This window comes from Kryptolebias marmoratus, linkage group LG3 (assembly GCF_001649575.2).
Source record: "Kryptolebias marmoratus isolate JLee-2015 linkage group LG3, ASM164957v2, whole genome shotgun sequence".
Lineage (NCBI taxonomy): Eukaryota > Metazoa > Chordata > Actinopteri > Cyprinodontiformes > Rivulidae > Kryptolebias > Kryptolebias marmoratus.
The window spans coordinates 8,783,355-8,808,283 of NC_051432.1; the positions used below are offsets into that span (position 1 = coordinate 8,783,355).

General features: G+C 42.3%; 1 protein-coding gene across 1 annotated transcript in view; it reads left to right on the forward strand.

The window, feature by feature from the left end:
- The window catches only part of klhl5 (kelch-like family member 5), a 29,926-nt gene extending 4,997 nt beyond the window's left edge, over window positions 1–24,929 (forward strand). Inside the window, 12 exon segments of the mRNA XM_017408003.3 lie at window positions 636–824; window positions 5,033–5,169; window positions 6,159–6,355; window positions 7,169–7,381; window positions 12,478–12,664; window positions 15,618–15,842; window positions 16,211–16,286; window positions 16,523–16,609; window positions 19,451–19,525; window positions 19,821–19,958; window positions 21,158–21,329; window positions 22,803–24,929. Of these exon segments, the coding sequence (XP_017263492.2) occupies window positions 636–824; window positions 5,033–5,169; window positions 6,159–6,355; window positions 7,169–7,381; window positions 12,478–12,664; window positions 15,618–15,842; window positions 16,211–16,286; window positions 16,523–16,609; window positions 19,451–19,525; window positions 19,821–19,958; window positions 21,158–21,329; window positions 22,803–22,859 (1,753 nt within the window). The 3' untranslated portion in view covers window positions 22,860–24,929.

Below are 24,929 nucleotides of genomic sequence, written 5' to 3' on the forward strand. Positions count from 1 at the left end.
CCCCCCCCCCCCCCAATCCCGCCTCTTCTGTTGAATAAAAACTGAAGTACAGCTTTTGTTTTCCTAAATAACCAGTGGTCTGGAAGCCACAATGGCCAATAATTCGCATGGTAGCCATATTTCTTATACACAAACACTCATGCCTCATCAGCTTTTGACTAAAAAAATAAAACATGCCGGTTTTTTTGTAAAGTTAAAGCTGGCCTGAAAATGCAGTTTTGTTCCTTTGTATCAGTGAAGACGTATGAAAACTGGCGGAGTAATTGCTGTGTATCCTATGGGCTCAGCTCCCACAGTGATTTAATTGGCACATTTAGTTTTTTTAAGTGAGCTGAATTTATCTGGCCATTTACTCCAAGTAATTGGACCATTAAAGAGCTTTTGTATGCTCCTGGCAACATACAGTCGCCCTGGTAAAACAGTAAAGGAGCGTCAGGTACATGTGAGGAAACGATGCGAGGGAAAATATGGTGACATGGAAGCTACACAGCAGCTCCACGCGGCTGTCTGTGTCAGGAACACAACAGAGCTGACACACGCAAATCTGATCAAAGCTTTTCTGTCCCATTTTTTTTAGCTTCGTCTGTTTGTGTTTCTCCTAATGCTTTTCTTTGTGTGTGTGTGTCTGGGCGCAGGACGTCAAACAGCAGCGTCACCCTGTCCTCGTGCGTGTCCATGGAGCCGTGCGCGTGTCCAGAGGAGGCCATGTTCACCGCTTTGTCCCATGCTGACGTTACCTTCCGCAAGATGGAGGGCTACCTGAGGACCAGGCAGCTGTGTGACGTCATCCTAGTAGCTGGAGACAGAAGGATACCTGCGCACAGGTACGGGGAAGGAAACACTGAAATGTTACACAAACACGGCAAAGATTAATAAGGTCGTTAGCTAAGGTTAGCAGATTCATTTGCCTCCAAGATGTGCAATCAACGTGAAAAATTACAGCATTCCTTATTTTCTAGCATTTTTTTACATCATAAAAACCTGGATCAAACATCATAACATCAAATCATCTTCATGCAAAACATGGTGACACAAACCTCCACACTTAAGCTACTGGCACACACACACGGTCCCGTTCTTGAGAAGTTCCTTTTTTGTTGTATCTCTGTGCTAAATTTAATATTGTCAGCAGAGCTTCTGAGTCATTCATCAGTCACTGCGCACACACTGTCACACACACACACACACACACACACTCGTGCCTGCTATCCACCTCGTAGTTCCCCCAACCCTGTTTCGTGTTGGCTGTGCTGTGGGCATGTGGCTGCTGGTGTATCAGCAGGGGCCAAGCGTGCGCGGACAGAGACATAAAATATGGTTCTTCACCAGCAGAAAAAAAACTCATTTTCTCTTTTTGTCTCACTTGATTATATCCTAGGGCACAAATGGTAAAAACAAAGAAATTGCTGTACAGGAATCCTAATGGTGTGTATGAAAGAGTGTGTCAGTGTGTTTTATATGTTGAGCAAGGACGCTGGAGTAAGACGTGCTTTTGAAAGTGATTTTTAAAAAAAAAAAATCTGTTTATTGTATGCGTGTGATAAAAATGCTTTTTTTTAAAAGCAAAACAGAACTCTTTCTTAAACATCCTTTTTAAGAATATTAACAACTGAAAGTTCAGCCCGAGGTCGGGCCGTGCAGCGCTTCGAGAAATTACAAAACAGCCCGAGAGCTGAATCTATGACTTTTCGTTAGGATGTTAAACATGGATGACAGCATAATTAGAAAAAGACTGAGCAAGTATGGCTTGTTAGTGGGTGTCGCTTAGCTAGAGCTTCTTCTCTGTAAAATAAAATAAATAAATAAAAAACATGACAGCGTGAATTAGATTTGCAAAATTTAATTCAAACTAACAGTGAGGCTTCTGGAGCAATATTCCTTAAACAGACGAAACCAGAGTGGAGATGGCTGGCTGTAATGCACACTGCAGAGTTTGGAGAAAATCAAGCAGGATCTCAGAACAAACACTCCAGGACTAAGAATTTGCAGCCGTGCTAGCTCACCCTGCGATCCTCTGTGTGAGTTAACTGTGTGCCACTCTTTAACAGATAAGAGACGTGAGGGGATGAGGACTAAGCGGTTGGTTTTGCAGCTGTGCACTTTTACCTCTGTTGAAGAGTGGTGCGCATCTGCTTTCAAAATGTTTCAAATGCAACAGGACTGTATTCTACCTTAAACCAACACGGTTTAGTAGATTATACTTTATTAAAGTGGTACAGGAAAGTTAAAGCACCCTTGTCCACACAGATGATGTACTCCTATAGAGTCATGATATTCTAATTATATTGTAATAAGTTACCAAAAGATTGTTCTCAAAGCATGGGACCACATAATCTTAGCAAAGATAACAAATGGTTGTTGAAACATGTCAATCTGGATTAAAATGGCAACTCCACTGTTTTAAAACGCCTCACATGTTTGATTAACTCGAGTCACGCCAGCCGTCATGACTAACAGCTGCCCGTTACTTCCTCTATATATCCACACACCCAGGTACATGTGAAGAAAAGTCACAAGATTTAGGGAAATCCCTCGTGGCCTGCTTGTTGTTGTTTTGTTTTTATTCCCTCTCTGTGTTTGAGTGTAGATGTGCAGTGTGTTCCAGAGGAGTACTGTGGTGGGAAAAGCCGACCCCGGTGTTCGGTTCTTGCCCTCCTTTTCCTGGCTCGAGCTTGTCTGTTTCCTGCAGCCTTCACTCAGGCGTTTTGTCTCCTCTCTGCTCCCTCTGTCAGAGTTCACCACACTGCTGTCGGTTTCTTCAGCACAGCGCGTTCGTATTTGTGTGCAAATAACCCCGTGCTGGATGCAGCTTGTGTCGCTCGTAGTGAGTCAGAGACCCACATAAAAGATTAAGTGTGTGTGTGTGTGTGTGTGTGTGTGTGTGTGTGTGTGTGTGTGTGCCAGGGAGATTGCGAGATAGGAACAGAGGCACCTGACTGGAATTCTGGCAGAACAACTTCCTGCTGACTAGAGTGTATTCTGACATCTTTCTCAGCACAATTCACACACACCTGGCCCACACACACACACACACAGGTACACATCTCATTTCTGCCTCAGGCTATCTGTCAAGGTCTCAGTGTCACACTCGGTAATGAGATTATACTCATGGGTGAAGATATACACACTGAGTAGATGCACACATTTAGCACACCGTGAAGTCTAAAACACACAAGGACACACACCTGTCGGGGCACAGAAAAACCTTTTTTTAAATGTACGGACATTAGTCGCATATGAGTCAGTCTGAAAACGATGATTGCTTTTATTGCCAATTTATCTGAAGCTTAATTTCCCAATCACTACAAAATTCTAAAGTGGTGTCTAGATGGTGCGATCAGGAGTTGATTGACTAAATTTAAAAAAAGCAATTAAACCTGTGAAAGGTTTGTGCTGTAAAAGTACTCGTCATATGACACTTGTGTCCCAGAGGCCTTTTCTCACAACATGTCCTTTACCCCTATTTGTGGTGCAGACTGCCTGCCTTTGAAGATGATTGTTTCCTCTGACCTGCAGTCATAACACTGAATGTGCCAAACATGTCCATTTATTTTTAAACTAGTCGTTAGCCAAGCCTGCAGGATCTTACAGCAGCGTGTTAGGATCGTTGTCAATAAAGATTAATAAAAGGAGCTGGTGGAGGAGGTAAAATTTGGACAAAAATCTCAAATTCCCAGATAAATGTAATATTGTTTTTGCGAGGAAAAAAAAAAGCTGAATATTCTTATATGTTGGAAAGTCTTAAATTTGAAAGAATTTTTTATTCTTTTTAAAATACAGACATTTAAAAGAATAAAACTGTTCTCTTCTATTGAAAGTCATAGACTTGCAAAAAAAAGTCAAAACTTTCAGGATTGAAGTTGTCTGTTTACGAGTGAAAAACTGATTGTTAAACTATACATTTTCCAAAAAAGGCAAAAGTTTTAATCTTGTAAATTTCCCAAAGGGACATCTGGATATAGTCTGGGACAGGGGTGGCCAATCCTGGTCCTCGAGGGCCACTATCCTCCATGTTTTACTTGTTTCTCTGCTCCAACACACCTGATTTGAATCAGTGGCTGATTAACAGGCTTCTGCAGAACATGACGAGCTAATTAAACCACTGAATCAGGTGTGTTGGAGCAGAGAAACAAGGAAAACATGCAGGATAGTGGCCCTCAAGGATCAAGATTGCCCACCTTTGGTCTAGGATGTAAATGTTAAATTTTACAAGGAAAAATTCACAAAATTATAAAAAGCAAAACTGTAAAAACAAAAAGGTTGTGGGAGGATTAGACCCTGGATGAAGACTCTCCACGGACTGACTCCTCTCCAGTAATGAGAAGGAGGTGCAGTGAGCCTTCATCAGGCAGCCTGTGCTGAAACAAGTGACGTTTGAGAGTTAGGAGTCATGTCTAACGCTCTTACCTTGTCTTATCTGTTTTGCAAACCTCCTCAGTTAGCTGATCTTGCAACGAATAGCAGCGGTGTTGTGTTTCGGCGCTGTGCACAGCTTGCACTTTTACATCTACTGTTTAAATATTGTACTGCATGTCATTTTTGTTTTTCCTGAATTATTTTCGCTGTAATTTTTTTTTAACAACATAAGTGACCGCCAGCCCCTTTTTATTTATTTATTTTTGTTTACAAGGACTAATTCACCACCATAGGATCTTCTTCCATTAGGATTTGTTCAGGATTTTCTCAGCTCCAGTAGCAGAGCCTTGTTGGAGAACCTTGAGTTTCAGTAACTTTAGCAAAAATATCCTGAGTGCAAAGGAGCCTCTGAAAGGAGTTTACCATCCTGCTGGGTACTTAGTTGAAGGATTCTGCTAACTTTAATGCTACCTGTGTAATTGTTTTCTGACCTGTTTACAAGCTGATCGTGGTCTGTCTCCTCATCCTCAGGTTGCTCTTTCCGTCTCTGTTCTGCAGCCTTTTTCTCTTTCATGCTTTGTTCATCCCGTCAGCAAGGTCAGAGTAGTGTGTTCCTCCATTACAGCTGTCCGTCCTCTCTGACTGATGCCAGATATTTTCCTCCTCCCTCCCACAGACTGGTCCTCTCTTCTGTGTCAGACTACTTTGCAGCCATGTTTACCAGTGACGTGCGGGAGGCCAAGCAGGACGAGGTGAAGATGGAAGGTGTGGACCCCGAGGCCTTGTGGGTCCTGGTTCAGTATGCCTACACAGGTGCATACGCTTTTCTCACTTTAGTAGATTAATACACATAGACTCCTACCTTTTTAAAGCCAAATGTTAGTGCAGTTTTTTAAACATACCAACATATTATTGTTGCTCTTTTTGCAAGAATAAAACCTTTCAGCAAAGCTGTAAGTGTCCTCCTAGCTGAGTAATGCTCGAACAGAATTACAGAAACCACCTTATTTAGATTTTTATTCTTTTAAATAAGTGAAACAATGATTTTTGTTTGCATTTTACTCTGAAATTTGGCATCTTCATCAGGATTAAATTGGCAAATAGGACAGGAAGACTAAACTTTGTTTTTTTTTTTGTAAAAAGTCTAGATAATTTTCTTGTTTTAATTCTGAGAACTCTTAATGTACACACCTAAAGTAACTATGGTTTGATGGATAATTAATTAGGCTGATTACTGGTGTTTTAAAATAAGTGGTATCGCTTTATGATTTTATTTACTAAAAAAAAAAAAAAATGAATGCAGATAAACCTGTAGACACTGATGAGCTGAAGACCTGTGTTTATTTAAGTTGCTTTTTAACATAAAAAAAAATGCACAATGTATCCTTAAACGGGCACATCTATTGTGTATAAGAGGACCTGTGTTTATTTAAAGTAAAACATTTCAGAAAGAAAACCCAGTCTTGAGAACAGATTTATTTTAATGAACTAGAGAATGCAGACATAATTGTGTTAAATAAAAGTTCATCAGTCCTGTGTATTATTTTGTATTATTATGTTTTGTCAGATGCTGTAATGCAACAGCATAAAACTGGGATAGATATCCAGCTTTCTAAATAAACTGCTCTCTCTCTGTTGGACCTATTTGTATTTTTATTCTCTATAAACGGTTAGGACAGTCCCAATAATCCCACTGGTAATCGGATCACACAGAACAACCCAAGGTTGGTGGTATGTGTGTTTTTATGTAATTTCTTGTAACCGACTGACCCTTCTCCTCCTCAACTGTTCGTGCTGTCTAGGCCGTCTCGAGTTGAAGGAGGACACCATCGAGTCTCTGTTATCCGCCTCCTGCCTGCTGCAGTTGTCCTCTGTGGTCCAAGCGTGCTGCTCCTTCCTCGTGAAGCAGCTCCACCCTTCCAACTGTTTAGGCATCCGCTCGTATGCCGACGCTCAGGGCTGCCACGACCTGCAGAGGGCCGCTCACGCCTACACCATGGTGGGTAAACACGGCGCCACTTCACACGCTCTGTAAGCGTCCAAATGACAACATGTCCTCTGACAATGACAATGCAGACAACAGATGTTGCCCATGTGTAGTAATAACACTTAAATGTTAGCAGCGAACAGATATCTTTCCCCTGTTCCTTTTACATCTGTTCTGCCTTTCCCCCATGAACATGTCGGTGTTTAGTCCTGATCTGCCTCCTTTAACAAATAAGCTTCTTATTCACAGCGCATCACACACCATTACAGCCACAATAGATGTTTTTCAGCGCAGAGTTGCTATGGTGACGATTAAAAAAAGCACCCTCGTTGTCTTGATTATTTTTTTTCTTCCCCCCCCTTTCTAATTCATTCCAGTCTTTTTAAATGCCTCATTTGCATTTAAAGACATTTTTGTGCCCATCTGTGTTGATAGCATTGTTCCTTCTGTTAGTCTTTCTCTAAGTGGATTTTTGTTAGGGTTTAATCAGAGCTAATTAGGCTGTGAAGATGGTTCTTATTGTCTTTTTACTTGCTTATCTAGCCTTATAAAATAATTCACATCCAAACTGTTTTTACAGCGTGTGTTTGTAAATAAAAATGTCTTTAAAAAGGAATATTTTCCAAATTTTTTAGTGTGTTTTTTAGCTCCTTAACCAAATCCTAACCGCACTCCTAACACATATCTTACATCTTGTAGTTTTTATTTCTCTTACTTCCTTTTTCTTTCCGCAGTACTTTAGTCAAGTCTGTCGAACTTCTCTCTTTGACACACTCCTCAACCATTTCATCACTCCGTTTCACCCAAACCTCCTTCATCCCGCAGGAACACTTTCTGGAGGTAGTTGGAAGCCAGGAGTTCGTTTTGCTCCCGGTGGAGGAGATGGAGCGGCTGCTGACGTCCGATGACATCAACGTTCCCGATGAAGAAACCGTGGTGACGTCTTTGCTGAGCTGGGTCGGTCACGACCCCTCCTCCCGCCAGCGCCACCTGCCCTCGCTGCTGGCTCACATCAGGCTGCCGCTGCTGCAACCGCAGGTGAGAGCTGCAAGAAACTCCCCCGCCACAAACTGTTTAACAGTCTGCGATAGGTGTGGGCAATAGGACGATATTGGATCGTGAAGAATTAGAACGTGTGGACGATCTGCCAGAGCAAAGAGATTGCAGGAACATCTATAGCAATGATTCCCAAAGTTGGGGTCGGGACCCCAGTGTGGGTCACTCAACACCAAGTAGGGGTCCTTAGATAATCTCCAGATATCAACTTGCATCAAAAAACTTTGGGAACCACTGGTCAGGGCTCGCTCTACCTGTTGTTTTTCTGTTCTCTGTGGCCAGCTCGCTTGACGCCCGCCCCAGAGAAACTGCGATCAACCAGTCATAGCAAACTACGGTCAGTGCTGAGGATTTCTTCTTCAAACTGGAGCAGGAAACCAAAACCAAAACGAAGGAGTTTGTCTCTAAAGCCAACTCCACCTCTGTTATTTGGACCTGATTTGTCTTTTCCCCAAATGAGACGACACAAACACTCAGTTTGCACTGACGAGGTCTGCATGTCTGATGGCAACATGACAAACCTTTTCAACTACTCAAAAAGTTTTAAAGTTTTTTTTTAACAATCAGTCAGAATTTAGACATTATTCAGACTGGCTTTGTTCTGACCCACAATTTACATCCAGCTTTCTGCTTATTTTGTCCTTTTCAGTAAGATATTTAGTCTTTTACCTTAAGAGGTAAACTAAAATCAAAAACCCGCCTTTAGGATCAGTGTGATCTGATTGATGAGTACTGAATAGATGAATCCATGTAATGACTTTTTTTAGCTATAAAAATTAGGATAAAATGGTAATAGCATGAAACAAATGTCTTAGTTTTTGTCATATATTTTTAAATTGGCCAAATAATAAAAATAAATCTGTATATTGTCACAGAAATTAAATGGTAACTAAGAGCAGCTCAGTTTTACGCTGCATACTGGTTGACCTCATTTCCTTCTGTGCACAACATCAGTGATGGCTTTTCAGTGCTACAACCACATAAATATTGTAGAACTGTTTTGTGCAAGCTGTCCATGTCGCTCATGTCTGTTTTTAAAACACAACACATGAATCAGTGCTCCTCCTGAGCTGCAGCTTGGTTTTCTTGGCCTGATTTTTACCTTTTGTCTTTCAGCCACATTCAAGATGGTCACTACAACACAAAAATGTCTCTGACTCGGTCAGTTTTACAGCTGTTGAGATAAAATTTGTTGTGGTAGTAGCTGAACATCATCCCTAACACGTGCTCCGAGCACTACACATTGTACGAGATCTTTGCTTAAAACTTTACCTTTAACTATCAGAGTCGATTCTGTCTGTTTGTCTGTTAGCAAACTAAATTAGCTTTCCTTCAAGGAATGCTAGGCCTTTAATCTATTTCTTTCTTGCTTGTGCAGCCAAATCTGCTGCTGAAAAGGTAAAATTGTCAAAGTTTTTCCATCCAACCTGCTATAAATCTCCCTGCTCTTCACTTGTTAAGTATACCGTAGATAGATGGATGACTTTGCCCCGGTCAGCTAAAACCACAAGTAGCAGTAGCATGTAATCAGGGGGGGAAGATGGATGGCAAGGAGGTAAAGCAGCAGAACGGCCCTGGAGAAAAGAAACCAAATGCTAGAGAGACGCAGCGCTTCGGGCTGATTCTACCTTCAACACAAACTACATTATGTGTAACGGCTCCCCCTCCTCCCACCTCACTACTCTCTGTCAGACTGATAAATGAATTAACATTCAGCAACCTCATGAGCTGTGAAATGCCAATAAAGTGAAATATAAACCTCACGCACGCTGCAGATCAATACTCATCAACCAATTAGTTGGCTTTTTATCTGTCCTACCATGTGATTACTCATCTAGATTGTGTCAATGCACCAGATTAATACCTTTTAATCCCTGCCCCTCATCACCAGTGTCACATAAACGGAGACCCGCAGGCGCGATCTAATCTTCTCAGAAGGCCATCTGTGGCGTGGCGCACCAAGCTGTTGTGGAAACGTTTGTGGCGAGCTGCGTGGCGAGCTGCGTGTCGGTGTGTCCGTTAGCTGTGGCATCAGTAGGAGGGGTAAAACAGAAACGCGTTAAATATAAAACGCATAAAAGTGCAGGACAGCAGTGCGTCTGCAGAAGATGCTTATTTTCAAGTGCTGAGGAAACGTTTCTGCTCAAGTCTGTCGGTATGAATGTTGGTAATTTTGGAAGAAAGTGCAACAACTGCCTCCCTGTAGTGTGTGTGACGAGAAGGAAGGAGATGATTTGAAATCTGATTAGCTGAACTGATAAAACATGTTAGGTGTCACTGAGAGTCATAGATTAATCTGTTGTAGGGGACCGAACAGAGGGCCTATACTCGCTAACATCTTATAATGAAATACAAATATAGTCATTAGGGATGCAGCGGCTGCTTGGTGTGTGACTGGAATTGGTAGATTGGAGGCACTTAACAATCGTAATTTGTTTCCCAGTCCATGAATGCACCATCGCTAAGCTGCAATTTCTACATTGAGGGTTTTGTAGATAAATGTTTGTCCCGTTATGTGTTTATGTTAAAGTAAAAAAATAAAGAAAAGTTTAGATCTTTTGAAGTATGGACCTGGGGAAAAAGAAAATAAACCATTAATATCTTACTTGTTGTCGACAGCTCTTTGAACTACCTCAGTTTGGAGAAATGGAGTTTAAATATGATCGGACTGATGAGCTAATGGCTAGTCTGAGCGAGGTCAACCACTTCAATCTAAACAGTTTTAGACTGGTTCATACATAAAATGTTTTTTAAATCTTTACATTACTGTCAGTTTCATGTTACATGTTTATTTACACAGAATTTTATGTTTATTTGGACTCTAAATAGCAGCAGTAGCAGCTAGCTGTAGGACATCCGATGCAGACTGGGGCACTTTGAGCAGGATTATCTTAACATATCTGCCTGAATAACCATGACATATGACATTTACAGCAGAGAAAATGTTCATAAAATAATGTTCTGCTGCTATAATATCTTTGAGATCTGAGCTGTTTTAAGATGCCAACAATCCACTTTGATCTTGACCCCCGTCAGACCAGCCATTAGCTCATCAGTCCGGTCTGAATTAAACTCTCCAAACTAAAAAGAGCTGTCTACAGCAGGTAAGATAGTATTTGTACATACCGTAACTCTTACAGTGACAGAGAAAGACAAGGCCCTGTAGTCATGTGTCATTATGGACTAAATGGAAACCATTTTTATTGTTAATATTTTATTATTTAAATGTTTCTGTGGACCAAAGTCTGTCCTGCAGGTAGGCCAAAGAGGACCTCTCAATATAAAAATCAAATGTAAAATACAAATAAGAATAAAAGATCAATGAAATAAATTAAAAACACAGAAAAATGATGTGTTAAAATCTTGTGCTGCATTTTAATCTAATGCAAAAGAAAAATGAATGAGTCTTAACCTGACATTTAAATGTCTCTATAGTTTGAGCGGCCTGTATATGAATGGAAAAACTCTTCCATGGCCATTGCAAAAATCTGATCTTTATGTTTTAATTTGGGCCTTGGAACATCTTTATGAGCCCACAGCGAATTTCCCTACTCAACCTGGAATTAGAGGGAAAATATTTAGCTGTCACTTAAAAAGAAATCAGGATAGTTTAGAATAAAATAAGCAGCTTTGCAGAAATCAGAACTGGGCCTCGACGACTACAATCAGTGTGGCTCTAATACTCATTGCTGCACACTGCTCTTTTGCAAGTATAATATTTTTGTGCCATGCCTACAATTTGTTTTTTTTTTGTGTGTGCTGGCTTGCTAGAAAATAATCCTGACCAACTGGCCCATTTTAATGACTTTATTTATGCAGATTTTTCAAATATTTACATCTCTCTTTTCTGTTGTTGAAAAAATGATGATTTATGGTTTCAGTTTAAGGATGTTTTGTTGGCAGCATGTCTGGCAATAAAAACCTGAGAGGCCTAAAGCATGAAAAATGTACATAGCTGGGGGATGTGTGTGTTTCCGTGTGTGTTTGAGTGTGAGTGTTTGTTACGAGCGGATGGCTGTCTCTTCCACGCCTGAGCTCAGACGAAGAATAACAGAGCTTCCCTTCTGCACGCTGCGAGGTAAGGAGACGACAGAGGAGGAGGAGGAGGAGGATTCGGTCTTATCTCGTCCTCCACGTTCAATCCTTCACAGCGTGATGGAGAAATTACCAGAGAGAAGGACAAACATGTTTTTCTGTATCTGTCCTCCTTTGGCAGCTGCGCGCACTCGAATAAATGCGGGAATGGGGTTCACTTTAATTTGTCTGTCTGTGATTGGAGCCCGTAGAAGTGCGATTTGACCCCGGTGTGTAAGCTGCTTATCCATTTACCATGCTTGTTTTGTGCTCTATACACTTCTGGCTGTGAAATTAAATTTAATACTCAGTAACCAAGTGCACTGATTTGGGCCAAAGCTTCTCTTTTAACGTGGTGGGATTATGGAGGAAAGCACATTGTGGAGGGGAAAAGGGTAAATGATTTTGACTCTTTTTTTCCAGCATTTTCCTTTTTATTTGCTCTCTTTTTAGAAATTGAACGTAGTTTGATCCAGCAAATATACAGTTACATATACACACAAAGATGAAGATGTGAAAATTGCTTAAAATTCAAGAAACCCTTTTACTGCCTGCCATCTCTCGGCACACACACACACACACACACACACAGCTATCTAAATGTAAATCATGTATTTCCTGCCTTCAGGGAGAACTTGTCTCTCACAATCCGTTTCCTCTGGATGTATTTTTTTAGGGAACGGTCTGGTGGATTGAAGAACTGTGCTTCAGCCCCTGGATGTTTGTGCTACTTTATGTGTGTGTGCGTGTGTGTGTAATGAGGGTATTGACTACAGGGCTGATGAGTTGTTGAGGACAGATTAGTGCTCTAGTGTGTCAGATGATCTGTATGTCTGTGATCTAATCTCTCGATCAATGAGGGAGCAGCTTACTTTAGACTCTCAACCTTTTTCTATCAGTGATGACACAGGCTCACGGCCATCTGAGCGCTGACACACACACATACCTTTCATATGTTTCATGATCCTGTGTGTTGATTGGTGCTTCGTTTTCCATGTGTTCAGTTCTTGGCAGACCTGGAGTCCAACCCTCTCCTCTGTGACAGTGTGGAGTGTCAGCGGCTCCTGATGGAGGGCATGAAGTATCATCTTTTGCCCCAGCGGCGGCCCCTGCTTCAGAGTCCTCGCACCCGACCCCGCAAGGCCACTGTTGGGGCCATGTTTGCTGTCGGGGGTATGGACGCCTCAAAAGGTAGAGCAATCTCTCCTCGCCGTGTTAAAATGATTCTCTGGGCCTGATTCACTTCAGGATTATACAGCCTTTGTGCTTATTAAACAGGAGCAAACAAAGATCTAATTCACAAAGGGAGATGTGCACCTCAAACTGTGCTGCAGACCAAATAATGTTTCTCTGTGCTGGCGCCACGTCCAAATCACATTGCCGGGTTCAATCACTGTAGCTGGAAGTGCACAGTCTCACAGAGACTGCTTCAATTTGTGTTGAAAGTGCAGACCTCAAACTAAACACCAGTTTTTAAATTGTGTTCAAAGGCCAAATAAAATTAAACTTATAAAAAATAAATTATATTTTTCTGAAAATTGTTGTTAAATTTGGACCGTGAGGTAAACGGGTTCCAGCAACAGAGAAGACCAAGGGTCCAGCTAGACACACTTTCCCACCAGAGTCCAAAAGATCTTTTTTTATTTTGTTTTGCCACATGTTGTTGGTGTAGCTGCCAGATATCCAGGATTACTGGAGACAGAATCATATTTTGTCTATTCCCCTTCCAGCTAAAATAATGACGCCAATCGAGATCCATATTTGGGATCATTCACCGAAGTGAACAGTCCTGAGCAGGACATAGAAAATGACCGAAAACAGAAACAACAGGCCATGACAAACTGCTTAGAGTCAGGTCTCTTTATGAAGACGTCCTCAGTGCCTGCCTGGCTTACTAGCACCTGAAGAGCGAGCTGGCAGTGGATCAAAGCATGATGGCAACCAGGACAAGAACTAGAATGACCCAATCTTTAAAAGACAAGCCTACAAAATGGATGGATTCAAGTTTTTGTGTTTTGCTGAATCCAGCAGTGGCTGCACCATCAGGTTTGGGATCTACACTGGGAAGAGTTTTACTCTCTTTGAACCTGGACTGTCTCCTAATGTAGTCATGAGTCTAATTCAGCCAGCCTGTCTTGGCTCTGGGTACCATATTTACATGGGCAATATAGACACAAGCCCACAACAAGAGGACTGACATACCGCGGAAGTGTCAGGCCTGTGATGTGCCCCTCTGCCTTGTTTTGGACAGAAGCTGGTTTTGAGTTGGACAAATGAATTTTGGCATTTAATTATGACATTGTTTTGTACAAAAAATGCTTGAGACAGTGGCTGCATTATAACGTAAATAGTGCATTTAACTTTGTTGTTTGTTAATATGTTGATGAAATTTACTGCTTCTATTAACATTTCAAGTTAAAAAAATGGTTTGTTAAAAATGTTTGTAAATATAATATATTTTTCCTATTTTAATTTTGTTTTTCTGGGTGATTTGAGGTCCAATGTGTCAATACAGAAGGTCAAAATGAAAAAAAAAACTAACTAAAAATTTACACGTAAAGTTGTGTTGAAAAAAAAAATGATACCAAACATGGCAAGTTAGACAGTTTTTAAGGTGAAATATGAATGTAAACTCAAAAGTCCAAAATCAACCAATTTCGCCCTGGACCCCAGAGGGTTAAATGAGGTTTAATGCAAGCATTTAGATAAAGACCACTCTATTATTATGGAAATTACTGCCATGGGGGGAAAAAATGCCACCATAACCTCAGTGCTGTTACCACATGCAGTTAACGTGAAATATTTACCGTTTCCTCAGAGCTGCTGGAAATTACATCCCAGGGAAAAAAAAACAGATGAGGAGGGGCCGTTTGCTGCATTGCTGTTTTTACCCCAAAAAAATTACAAATAAAACAAAATCAGGAAATGTATAATTAAAATCTTCCAATGATGACAAGTTCATTGTTCCAAAGGATCTACTCATAAATTGTTCCAAAGATCCCATTGTTGTTTTAGCCTAAGTCAAAAATAAAACTTTGCAGCTGATTGTAGAGCGTTGAACAAAACTCAAAAGACTCGATTCTTTGAACTCCTCGTTGGGGGACATGTCTGTGGCATCAGGATGATCCGTCTCCTTCAGCGCAGCTCTGTGACTCCTGACCAGGATGGTCAGACGGAGGGTGGAGGGTGGTGGGGTGTCATATTCCTCTCCACAGGGAAAGAGAGTGCAGTGAAATAGTTCAATAGTTCCTTTTAGTTCAAGGTAGAAACCAATGACTTTTGATTTATTAAGGCACAGCAATAAGACCCAATGACAGGACTTTTTAAATTCTGACATTTACCAGCATCAACAATTAGGACTGCAGGCCACAATGCAGATTTCTTTGTTGGATGATTTGTTTTATTTTAAACAACAAGTTCTTTTTATCTTCAAATAAAATGGTTTATAATAAAAAGATGAATCTTGCAAAAAAAAAAACACCTATTTTAGATGTTAAAATAGTGTGAGATTTAACTAGCTCAATAAGATGTTCGGTTTTGAGGGGTCTCTCTTAAGACTCTGTCAAATGACTTCATGTTTCCCCTTTTCTGCCGTTTTTGTGGCTGACGATCGTATTCACATCGTGTTGTTTGCTTTGTGAGTCAGACGCTGAGACGGAGCAGATGGCAAGAGCAAATGATGCGCAAAATTTGATGCTAAACGTGGGTGCAGTCCATTAGTTAGTGAATCAGGTCCTCTGTGCATTAAAACTGTCCCAAACATCACAGCCTCTAAAGTAAACTGTAGAGGACTAATGTGAACCATCTGTGAACGGAAAAACTATCCATCATGAAGATAGAAAAATGAAATCAAATAAGGATTTTTGCTTTATTATGGAACAGATTGTGCTCTTTCTGGCACACAGTCAAAACCAAAGCTAGCAGGTCAGGGTTGGTTTGTGCTGATTTGGTTGTCACGCTCGTTACGTTTGACAGCCTGTTTTCAGTTCCTAATCGTGTTTCAACCAAAGGATGACCGGACTTCACCGCATCAGGCAACGATGGCGACAACATTGTGACAAAACAAATATTTTGTATCCGAATGTCTCCAAGTAAGCAAATACTCACTCTTATGTGTCCACGCGTGTTTTTTGTCCCTCTTCAGGCGCCACAAGCATCGAGCAGTACTGTCTGCGTCGGGACACGTGGAGGCAGGTCGCCACCATGAGCGGGCGGAGGCTGCAGTTTGGCGTGGCTGTCCTCGACGGCCGTCTTTATGTGGTCGGCGGCAGGGACGGGCTCAAGACCCTCAACACCGTGGAGTGTTACAACCCGCACAGCAAAAGCTGGAGCGTCATGCCGCCCATGTCCACACACAGGCACGGCTTAGGTTAGCACCCGCTTCATGTATGTCTGCGTGATAAACTCACGTTACAAGCTGAGAAAAGGTTCGGTTCCGGTTGGAACGGTTTTAAAAGGCGTGCCGTTTTGCTTCTGCATGTTTATAAATGAGTGTGTGTGTGTGTGGAAGGTGGTGGGGGGATGAGGACCACACATCTGGCAGCACAGATGTTCAGGCAGATAAATCCAGGCTGTATGAGAGTGTCAGCGTGCTGCTAGCTGTGCACGCCTGATGCCCCAGATTTGGTTGCAAGCACACAAGATAAACTTGCGGTTCTTGCCATAAAGGTGTGTGTGGTTGAAGTCGTTTTGAAGAGTGGCCACGATTTAATCCTAAACATGTGGTTGTGATCACAGGTGTGGCTGTACTAGAGGGGCCCATGTATGCAGTGGGGGGACACGATGGCTGGAGCTACCTCAGTACAGTGGAAAGGTGGGAGGATCCTTTTCTCTGTTTATTTTGTCATTTTATTCACCTTATAAATATATTTCTGCTTATAACTCTGTAGATAGTTTTGCTTTTGTTTGATCAGACACATATAGTTTTATTTTGTTTTAGCATTTATTCTTTGAGAAACAAAGACTGTTTGTTTATTTATGGTGTCTTGGTGCTTTGACGTGAAAATCCATAACTACTACTTTAGTGCTTTTTCCCACACTGTCTTCAAGGTGGGACCCCCAAGCTCGCCAGTGGAGCTTTGTTGCCAGCATGGCTACACCCAGAAGTACAGTGGGCGTAGCTGTTCTCAACGGGAAGTAAGTGGTGTCTGAGTCCATATATGTACTGTGTTTTTAGAGGGCTGCATACAAAATTCAGTGTTTGTACAAATGAACGGGTGGTGGTGGTGGTGGTGTGTGTGTGTGTGGGGGGGGGGGTTGTTTTTTTGTTGAACACTTTGTGATGGCAGACGAGGTTGGTGGAAAAGTTCTGAATGTGTGTTATGTTAAAGACATGAGCTGACACAAGCTAAAACTGTCCAACCTGTCAGCAGACGAGTACAAATAACCTGCTGCTTCCTGACAATTATCAATATCTTTAACTGCTCTTATTAGCTATTATTTTCTGTAACACAGTTCATGGTGTTGTTTTTTCTGTGAAAACAGTAAAACTGACTTTCAGCTACTACAACACAAAGATGTAGCTCTTTGTTTGGAGCATTATGGTTTTGTCTGTGTTGACTAAGGTCAGGTTGACTCCTGAAGTTAATCAGTTTTAGATGTACATCAAATGATTACTTTCTGAGATTTTAATTAAAACTCGTCCTCTGGTTCGTCAGATATTTGGATAAGACGACAGACAAATGATCACGCTCGCAGAGGCAATTAAATATTACCCACCTTCCATGGCAGCGGACAATAAATAGGTCTTTTGACTAATGTTCTGTTGACAAATGAAACCCTCAAAGAGCTCACTGGGAATGGCGTGTATTAGTTTTCATATTGGTGGAAACAAAATAAAACCTCATTTAAAACTAGAAGCACTCGGAGAGGCGTCAATAAAAAAAAATAGTCCGATCCAGATCACCACCAAATTTTAATCAATTGTTTGTTTGCAAGATTACTTAAAAGCTATTGAACAGATTTTAATGACCTTTTCAGGAAATGTTGGGTTTGTCACAACAAACAAACAAACAAACAAACCAACCAGCACTTATGAAAACATGACCTTGTAGGAGGTAAAAAGGCAGGCTTCCCACAGTGGACGATTGTCCTTCTTCATTGCTCCATTTCCGGTTCTGGAGGCATTCAATTTGTTTATAGACTGATGATATCAGGAGCAAATTAAAGCTGTTGTCATCCTCCATGGGAAGTCACAAAGTCGGCTCTCGGTCACATGGTTGAGTGACAAAAATTGCGTCATTTTGTTCTCATAGCAGCTTCGTCCGCCTCTCCGCGACACAAGGCCCTGGCTGAACCTTTTCTTCCAGAGGTTTGTGCCACGTATCGTGTGACTGGTTAGAAATTCGGGGGCCCGTTTAGCTGCAGAAAAGCACTCGGACTACAATGTCGCCATTTCTCTTCAAGCACTCCGCTTCCAGAAACCGGTCAATGGTTGTCGTGCGAGTAAGCGATATGGACCGTTTTGAGGAGCAGCTGGCCGAGTTGGTTCAAAAATACATCTGGACCAACAAACTGAACTCACCCTGCTCGGTTCTGCTCCCGTTTAGTGGGTGACACGCCACCTATGCACTCTCCTACTTCTCATCACCTACAGTATGATAACATTCAGTAGTAACAGATCTTCCTCCTGCTTGTCAAACAACATGTTTACCTCCTCCTCATCACTTGTGAACTCATAATCGTACGTCTCTGCCAAGCTTGATGTCGCTGTGTTTGCTTTTGTTGCATAACCACACCTGTATATCCTTTGAGCATGACGTGTCCTGCAGCAGGAGGGGTTTTCCTGGGAGTTCTGCTCCGAGTGTCTCATGGACCGTGAAAGGTGTGTGTGTGTGTGTGTGTGTGTGTGTGAAAACAAATGTCTTACAACAACATGGCCGCGAACCGACTGCTTGACTTCTTATGGAGTATGACGGAGCCTTAAGTGTCAGAAAAATACTGTGTATCTTTACGGCAGAAGACAAAACAAAGCACATATCATAGATCACAAAAGTGTGGTTTATAAGGGGGGAAAAAGAGCAAAAAGTCATGCAAATATACAAGAGCTCGGTGGTAGGAAAAAGTGTCAGACTACCAGCGAACATGCAAGAATGTCTTAGTCTGAAAACATTTTGAAGCTCTCTCTGTTCGAGTGTTAAATATGTATGGATACAGTTGATGTTATTCATAACTTTTCAGGATCTAAAAAAGCAATTCATTTGCATTTATCTCCAAAGAGATATTCAAACTGCTTTGCTCCCAGCTTAGAGTTTCAGTAATTCTGAATTGCACAGTATAGAAGCTGCAGCACCTCATATATTTCTTGCCAGAGCCGCTTAGCCATTAAAAAAAAAACCCAACCCATTAATAAGAAACGTCCACATATGGTTTGAAGCTAATTTGCCCCGAGTTCCACTCTCTCTGCTTGTTTGGAGGATTTAAGTGACAGAAGCTGCTGTACAAAATCACTCCCTTCAAACAGAACCCGGTCTCATACCCAGCAGCACGACTGAAGTTAAACCGCGATCACAGTAAAAACGCCCGCAGACCTGCAGGTTTTCTAAGACTTGATCGTATCAGAGCTTCGACGCCTCACGTCCTCCAGCAGCTCGGCGCACCGTTTCGAGCCTAATAACCTCTGTTGTTTTCATTATTCAGAGCCTCAGAGAGACGCCACAGTGAAAGGCTTTATAGATGCTAATTAAAATCCGAAACAACTGATTTGTGCCAACCTCACCCAGGAGGAGCCCGCGTGGGCGTCCGTGTCTGTGTGGCGTGGACCGTATGTGTTGTTTATTCTCTGGGCTCCTCGCCTGATGGAGCTCATTACTTGCTCGGCCGGTTCTTTTTACACTTTTACTATTTTTTTTTTTCCCTGCAACTTTTTTTTTTTTTTAACTTCATGTCCATGTTTGTGCGTGCACACACAGAGGAGAACAAACGTGAGCGCGGTTCTTTGTATGTGCACGTCCACACGCTGTCTTCTGTCTCCCTCAGGTTGTACGCCGTCGGAGGTCGTGACGGCTCATCCTGCCTGCGCTCGGTGGAGTGCTTCGACCCCCACACGAACAGGTCAGAGATGATGGGGGGGGGGGTTTCGTCTGGCAAGAATTAATCACCTCGTCCTGGTTTATTTCCTGTCTGCTCTTACCACTAGGGAAGCACCTCCTTTTTTCTGGGGTTATTTATCCACAGATCAAAAGATCCCATTAATCCTCTCAGGATGTTAGATCACAGTCAGGCAGCCTCTGTTTATAAAGTACCTTCTTTAATGTCTGCTGGAGGCTCCGTCTGATGGTTTGTGATGGATATGAGTTTTCACACTCATCATTTCTTGCCTCCCGATGGTGACGATCTCCACTTACAGGTGGACCAGTTGTGCTCCAATGGCGAAAAGGCGTGGAGGTGTGGGAGTGGCCACGTGGCACGGCTTCCTGTACGCCATCGGGGGTCACGACGCCCCGGCCTCGTCCCTGGCGTCCCGGTTAAGTGACTGTGTGGAAAGGTGAGGCTGCTTTTTGTTTGTAGCAGCAGTGCTCGTCCTGCCTGTTGTCATCTCCTCCACCTTCTGGGAGAAGTTTTATGCGAAGCATTAATTGGGTTTAGAAAACTGAAGTGTTCCTGCATGTAAAGGGCTCTGCTGCTGGCCTGGTTTTACCGCCGTAACAGGTGGTGAAAAGTGGCAGAGGTAGCAGCGGGAATCCCATAAGCAGCACGGCGTCCAAGCCAGGGTGGGAAAATCTACATAACATCTGTGTTTTCACAGGCAAAATGTTTTATGAAAATCTGAAGATTTAAAAAAAAAACACCACAAAGTTCAAAACAAGAGCAAAGAAAGATAATGTATGGGTCTCTGTTTTACCAGATTTTCAGTCCTGTTAGTTTAATAATGGTTTTTGAGGTCTAATTAGTGAAAAGTCAACACCTCTCTCTTGTTTTACTCAGTCAGTATTAATCACAAAGCAGATAAATAAAAAGTAACTTTTTTATTTTGCACTATGTATGAAAATGTGTTAGGAAATTTGTGATATACCTGTTTGGATGGAAACTCAAAGGCTACCAGCTCAGCTATATCCTCATTTAATTATATATTAAACCACTTTTATATTCTCATTTAAACTATTTAAATGTTAGAACCTGAATGAAGGTAGGCTTTATTAAGAGAGGGCTTTTTCTGACTGTATGAGAAGTGGTTGTTTTTTTTTTTTTTTCAGCATGTAAAACAAATAAAACAACTTGGTTTATGAGCAGGGGATAGGCTCCATCATGTCACGGTTTCAAATTCTCACCTTAAAATTGATTGTTGTTAAAAATAAATAAATGTTTAACAACCTATCTTTGCTTTGCCCAAAATGAAAAACACAAAATTACTATCATCAAGGCTTGATAAGCCTTTTGTTGTGTGAAGAATGAACTTTGTGATTCCCTGACTTGTTTGTGTCTCTGGAGAGCCGTTTTGTGTCAGATTGGCTGGCGAGCACAGTTTTAACAAGAAATTTTGAGAAGGAACAATGTCAGCGCATTTCTTTTTACCGACCGCCGTGCTAAGAAACAGAGAAATGGGTTTGTTTTTTCTGCCAAACGAATCGCCTCCTTCACTTAACGGAAAACTAAACAATGAGGACCTACTTTTCTAACACCGAAGAACAAAGCTGCTTCCTCCGAACACAGAGCGTGGAATGAAACAATCGTGCTTGTTTGCAGATACGACCCTCAGACAGACGTGTGGACGGCTGTCGCCCCCATGAGCATCAGCAGAGATGCTGTGGGCGTTTGTCTCCTTGGCGACCGCCTCTACGCTGTGGGCGGGTACGACGGACAGGTGTACCTCAACACTGTGGAGGCTTACGACCCTCAGACGAACGAGTGGACGCAGGTACTGAACACACACTCGCACAATAACAAGCATCATCTGCTCACATTCAGTGCACGTAGGCCGGCTGTTTACATCCCCAATCTTACTTGGTCATCATAAATAGTTATTTTAAAAGCAGAGCTGACCTTCCTGGCGCTCCTCCTCCTCCTCCTGCTCCTTCTCATCCTGGCATGTTTTCCTTCTTCTATAAATGTGTGTTTTCCCCGAGCCAATATTGTCCTTGGAGCTGCAGCAGTGGGAGGTAGAGGGGACTGTTAAAAACTGGAACGATCTCATTCAGCCTATATCTCACTTCCATTTACACCCCATCTCCCGCTAAATCCTCAGAGGATTTCCAACCAAAGTCGCAGCAAATCTGACATTTTAGAGACGCGCGCCACGCTGAGAACATGAGAGGTGTGGGTGTGTACAAAACGCAGGGAACTGAACGAGCTCGCAGACAGTCGGAGGGATAATCTGAGATGTGACGGGACATGTTGGGAACACGAAACGTGTCCTACAGGTGTTGTCAGAAACTGAGACGGGCACGCCGGTGGGTGTGTTGTCTGTCTGGACTCTTGGCGATCACTTCTGCTGGTTTCAGCACAAATCTGTCAGTCAGCCTCTTCAGACAGCACGGGCTGCTGGTTAATATTCAGGCTGGGACACACGTTAATGTGTAGAAAACAAACAGCAACTGACGGCACAACTTGTCTTTACAGACCTAAAGTCCCTGTGTTGTACTTTATATTATAAACACAAAACAATAAGGCATGATACACAATTGTCTTATAATGTTGGAGACTGAAGAAGCTACAGGTGTAACATCAGTGTACCTCTGAAGTCACATGACAGATTCACAGAAACGTACCAGAACTTTAAACTTCTGAGGTTCTTGATTTTCTTATTTCCAGTTAAATCTGTTCTCTGGATCAAATTTAGTTATTGATGTTAAATACTTTTCAGAAGCAGTTTTAGAGCAGATTTAGGTGCAATACTGGTAAAAAGTCTCCACCCATCCATCCATTCATCCATCTTTTTCCTCTTATCCGGGGTTTGGTCGCAACTAAAAAGGTTCAAAGAATAACTTTGAATTAGTTCAGAACTCCTGATGAATTACTTATCAAGACCACCTCAAAAGATTACAATAAACTCTGGGTTTTTGGAAATAAAACACAAAGAAACAACATTGTGTATTTTGAGAAAAAATGTCCGAGCTGCTGGAAACATACAGCCAAATCAGAGCCTTTGAGGGTAAAGTTCAGTGTTTTTCCGAAGCGTCACATGATCAGCCTCGTACTGATTTTTACAGGCTGACCTCCTGAGCTACAGTTAGTTACTACATGAATAAAATAAAATTAATTCAACTTTCTACATTTTTGCCTACGTCTGACCTTTCCTCCCTGTTATTTATGGGGTCATATTGACCGCATGTTAAATGCGTTGCGCTCGTTGGTCTGCGGCTGTCGTCAGTGATTGGTTTTCATCTTCCAGGTGGCCCCTCTGTGCCTCGGCAGGGCGGGGGCGTGCGTGGTGGCCGTCAGACTGTGAGCGCACGAGCGCAGATATACGACGACGGACAGAATGCGCACGATCGCGGCCCAGAGACCGTCTCCGCCGAGGCGAACCAGCTGCCTTCACCGAGGAAACGAAAAACTCTTTCACCCTCAGATTTTGTCCTCCTTTTTTTGGTTCTCACGAGTCGTTCACATTATAGAGCACCATCGGGGCGGAGATGCAAAGGTCAGGTTTCTGACACGTCTTCACACCTCAGTAATGTCCACTGAAGCTGAAGAGACGTCTGCAGGACAGAACATCTGTCTCCAAACAGAGTGAAACACACACACACACACACAGGTAGTATAAAACCTCCGCTTCTCTTCCTGCTGACAAACAGGAGCTACGGGGAGAGATTGTTCCGACTGCCTCGTCGTTTTAAGCTCCCAGCTTTCCTAACAGAATCTGATGGTGTGTTTTGATGCCATTTTTAATACAAACCCTATTATATATTATTTTTGCTGCAGTTGGCAGATATACTCCTGTTTTGCTCTGCGGCTGTTGCCCGCTGACAGATGAAAGCCGGAGCGTTGACATAATCAGCACAACCTCATAAACAGCTATTCTGTGAGAGGCTTTGCTTTCATTCACAAACACGTTGGGCTTCATCTGATATTTTCCCGCATGTCTTTAATGTTGAAGCCTCTGCAAACTGTGGTGCGCTTTTTATTTATTTATTTAATTTTTTTAAACATGAAGAAATGACCCGGTCTTTTTTCCTTCTCATTTATTATCGCCCGCCGGCCGCCGCTGAAAGGCAAAGGTGGACAACAACGATTTTGCGTGGGCGACATGTATTTCTTTAATGAATGTTAAGCCTTTAATTTTAAATCTGCTTTTTGTTTCTGCAGCTGATGTTCATTAAGTGTTTAATGACTTTACAGCCTGGGAAGTAATAATAACACCGTGGTCTGTGTTCATCCCTGCCGGGAGAATTTGTTTTCAATTTCCGCCTGAGCACAAGGTCAGCAAATTTACAGGCTCAGGTTTTTAAAACAGGGTCCACTGAGCTTTTCTGTCCACCAGCCACCTTATTTTTTTCCCCTCTGTAGATGTGTTGTCATTGTGTGTGGGTGTGTGTGTGCGTGTGTGTGTGTGCTGGTGGTGCTCAGAGATTGCGAGGAGTATATTTTTATCTCAAATGAGAATCTTCCCTCCGTTCCTCTCTCCACTTCCTCTGTTCCCTGCTGTTCCCTGCTGTTCCCTGCTGCACACACACCCCCCACACACACACACTCTTGCACCATTTAATTTTGAAGCAGAGCTGAATTCCCAGACATAAATGAGCAGCAGACCATATGATGAGACTGTGAATTTAATGATGTTGATTTCGACTGCGGCGGCGTTTTGTTTTGATGTCATGTTCAAAGCGTTAAAGGATTCTGCTGAAGACAAAGTATGAGACATGAAGGGAAGCTAAATCTGAGGAACAAACTTGTGCAGTCAAACTCGTGGGCTGTGACAAGACACATGAGCAGTACAGACACGTCTTGTAAGAAGCTCATCAGTTTGGTTTAATTCGCGTCTGATACGAGGGAGGAAACTTTGACAGGCGTTCCTGTCGGAGCTCGCAGATTTGGAGCTAATGTAGCACATAGGATGCACTTTATATTTACAAGACAGCTGAAAGCTGAAAACCCAGCGCCTCGGGAGCCGATGGAGATGGAAAAGACGGCCAAATTTACCAGCGAGACGTCTTTAAAGAGCTGACGTGGACAGAGTAGCGGTTCTCCGCACCTGAGCTGAGATGTTTATCCAAGTCTAACGCGCTGCAGCATTGTTCTAGTTTCCCTCCCCTTCAAGCCTGCCTGCTGGTTATTTCGAGTAATTCTCTTTAGATCTCAGCAGAAGAAGTGTGTCACCTCCGCTGTGTGATTTCAGGCTGAGGTTAACAAACAAAAACACACACATTCCAAATCGAGGTATAAATAAGCTGTATACTGTGTAGATAAATAAATCTGTTCTTGCTTTATGTTGTATTTAACTCACATTAAATGTACCAAGTATTGTGTGCTTCTTTTGTACCATGAGTTCAGATGAAGTGTAAATAAAACGTTGATGCTA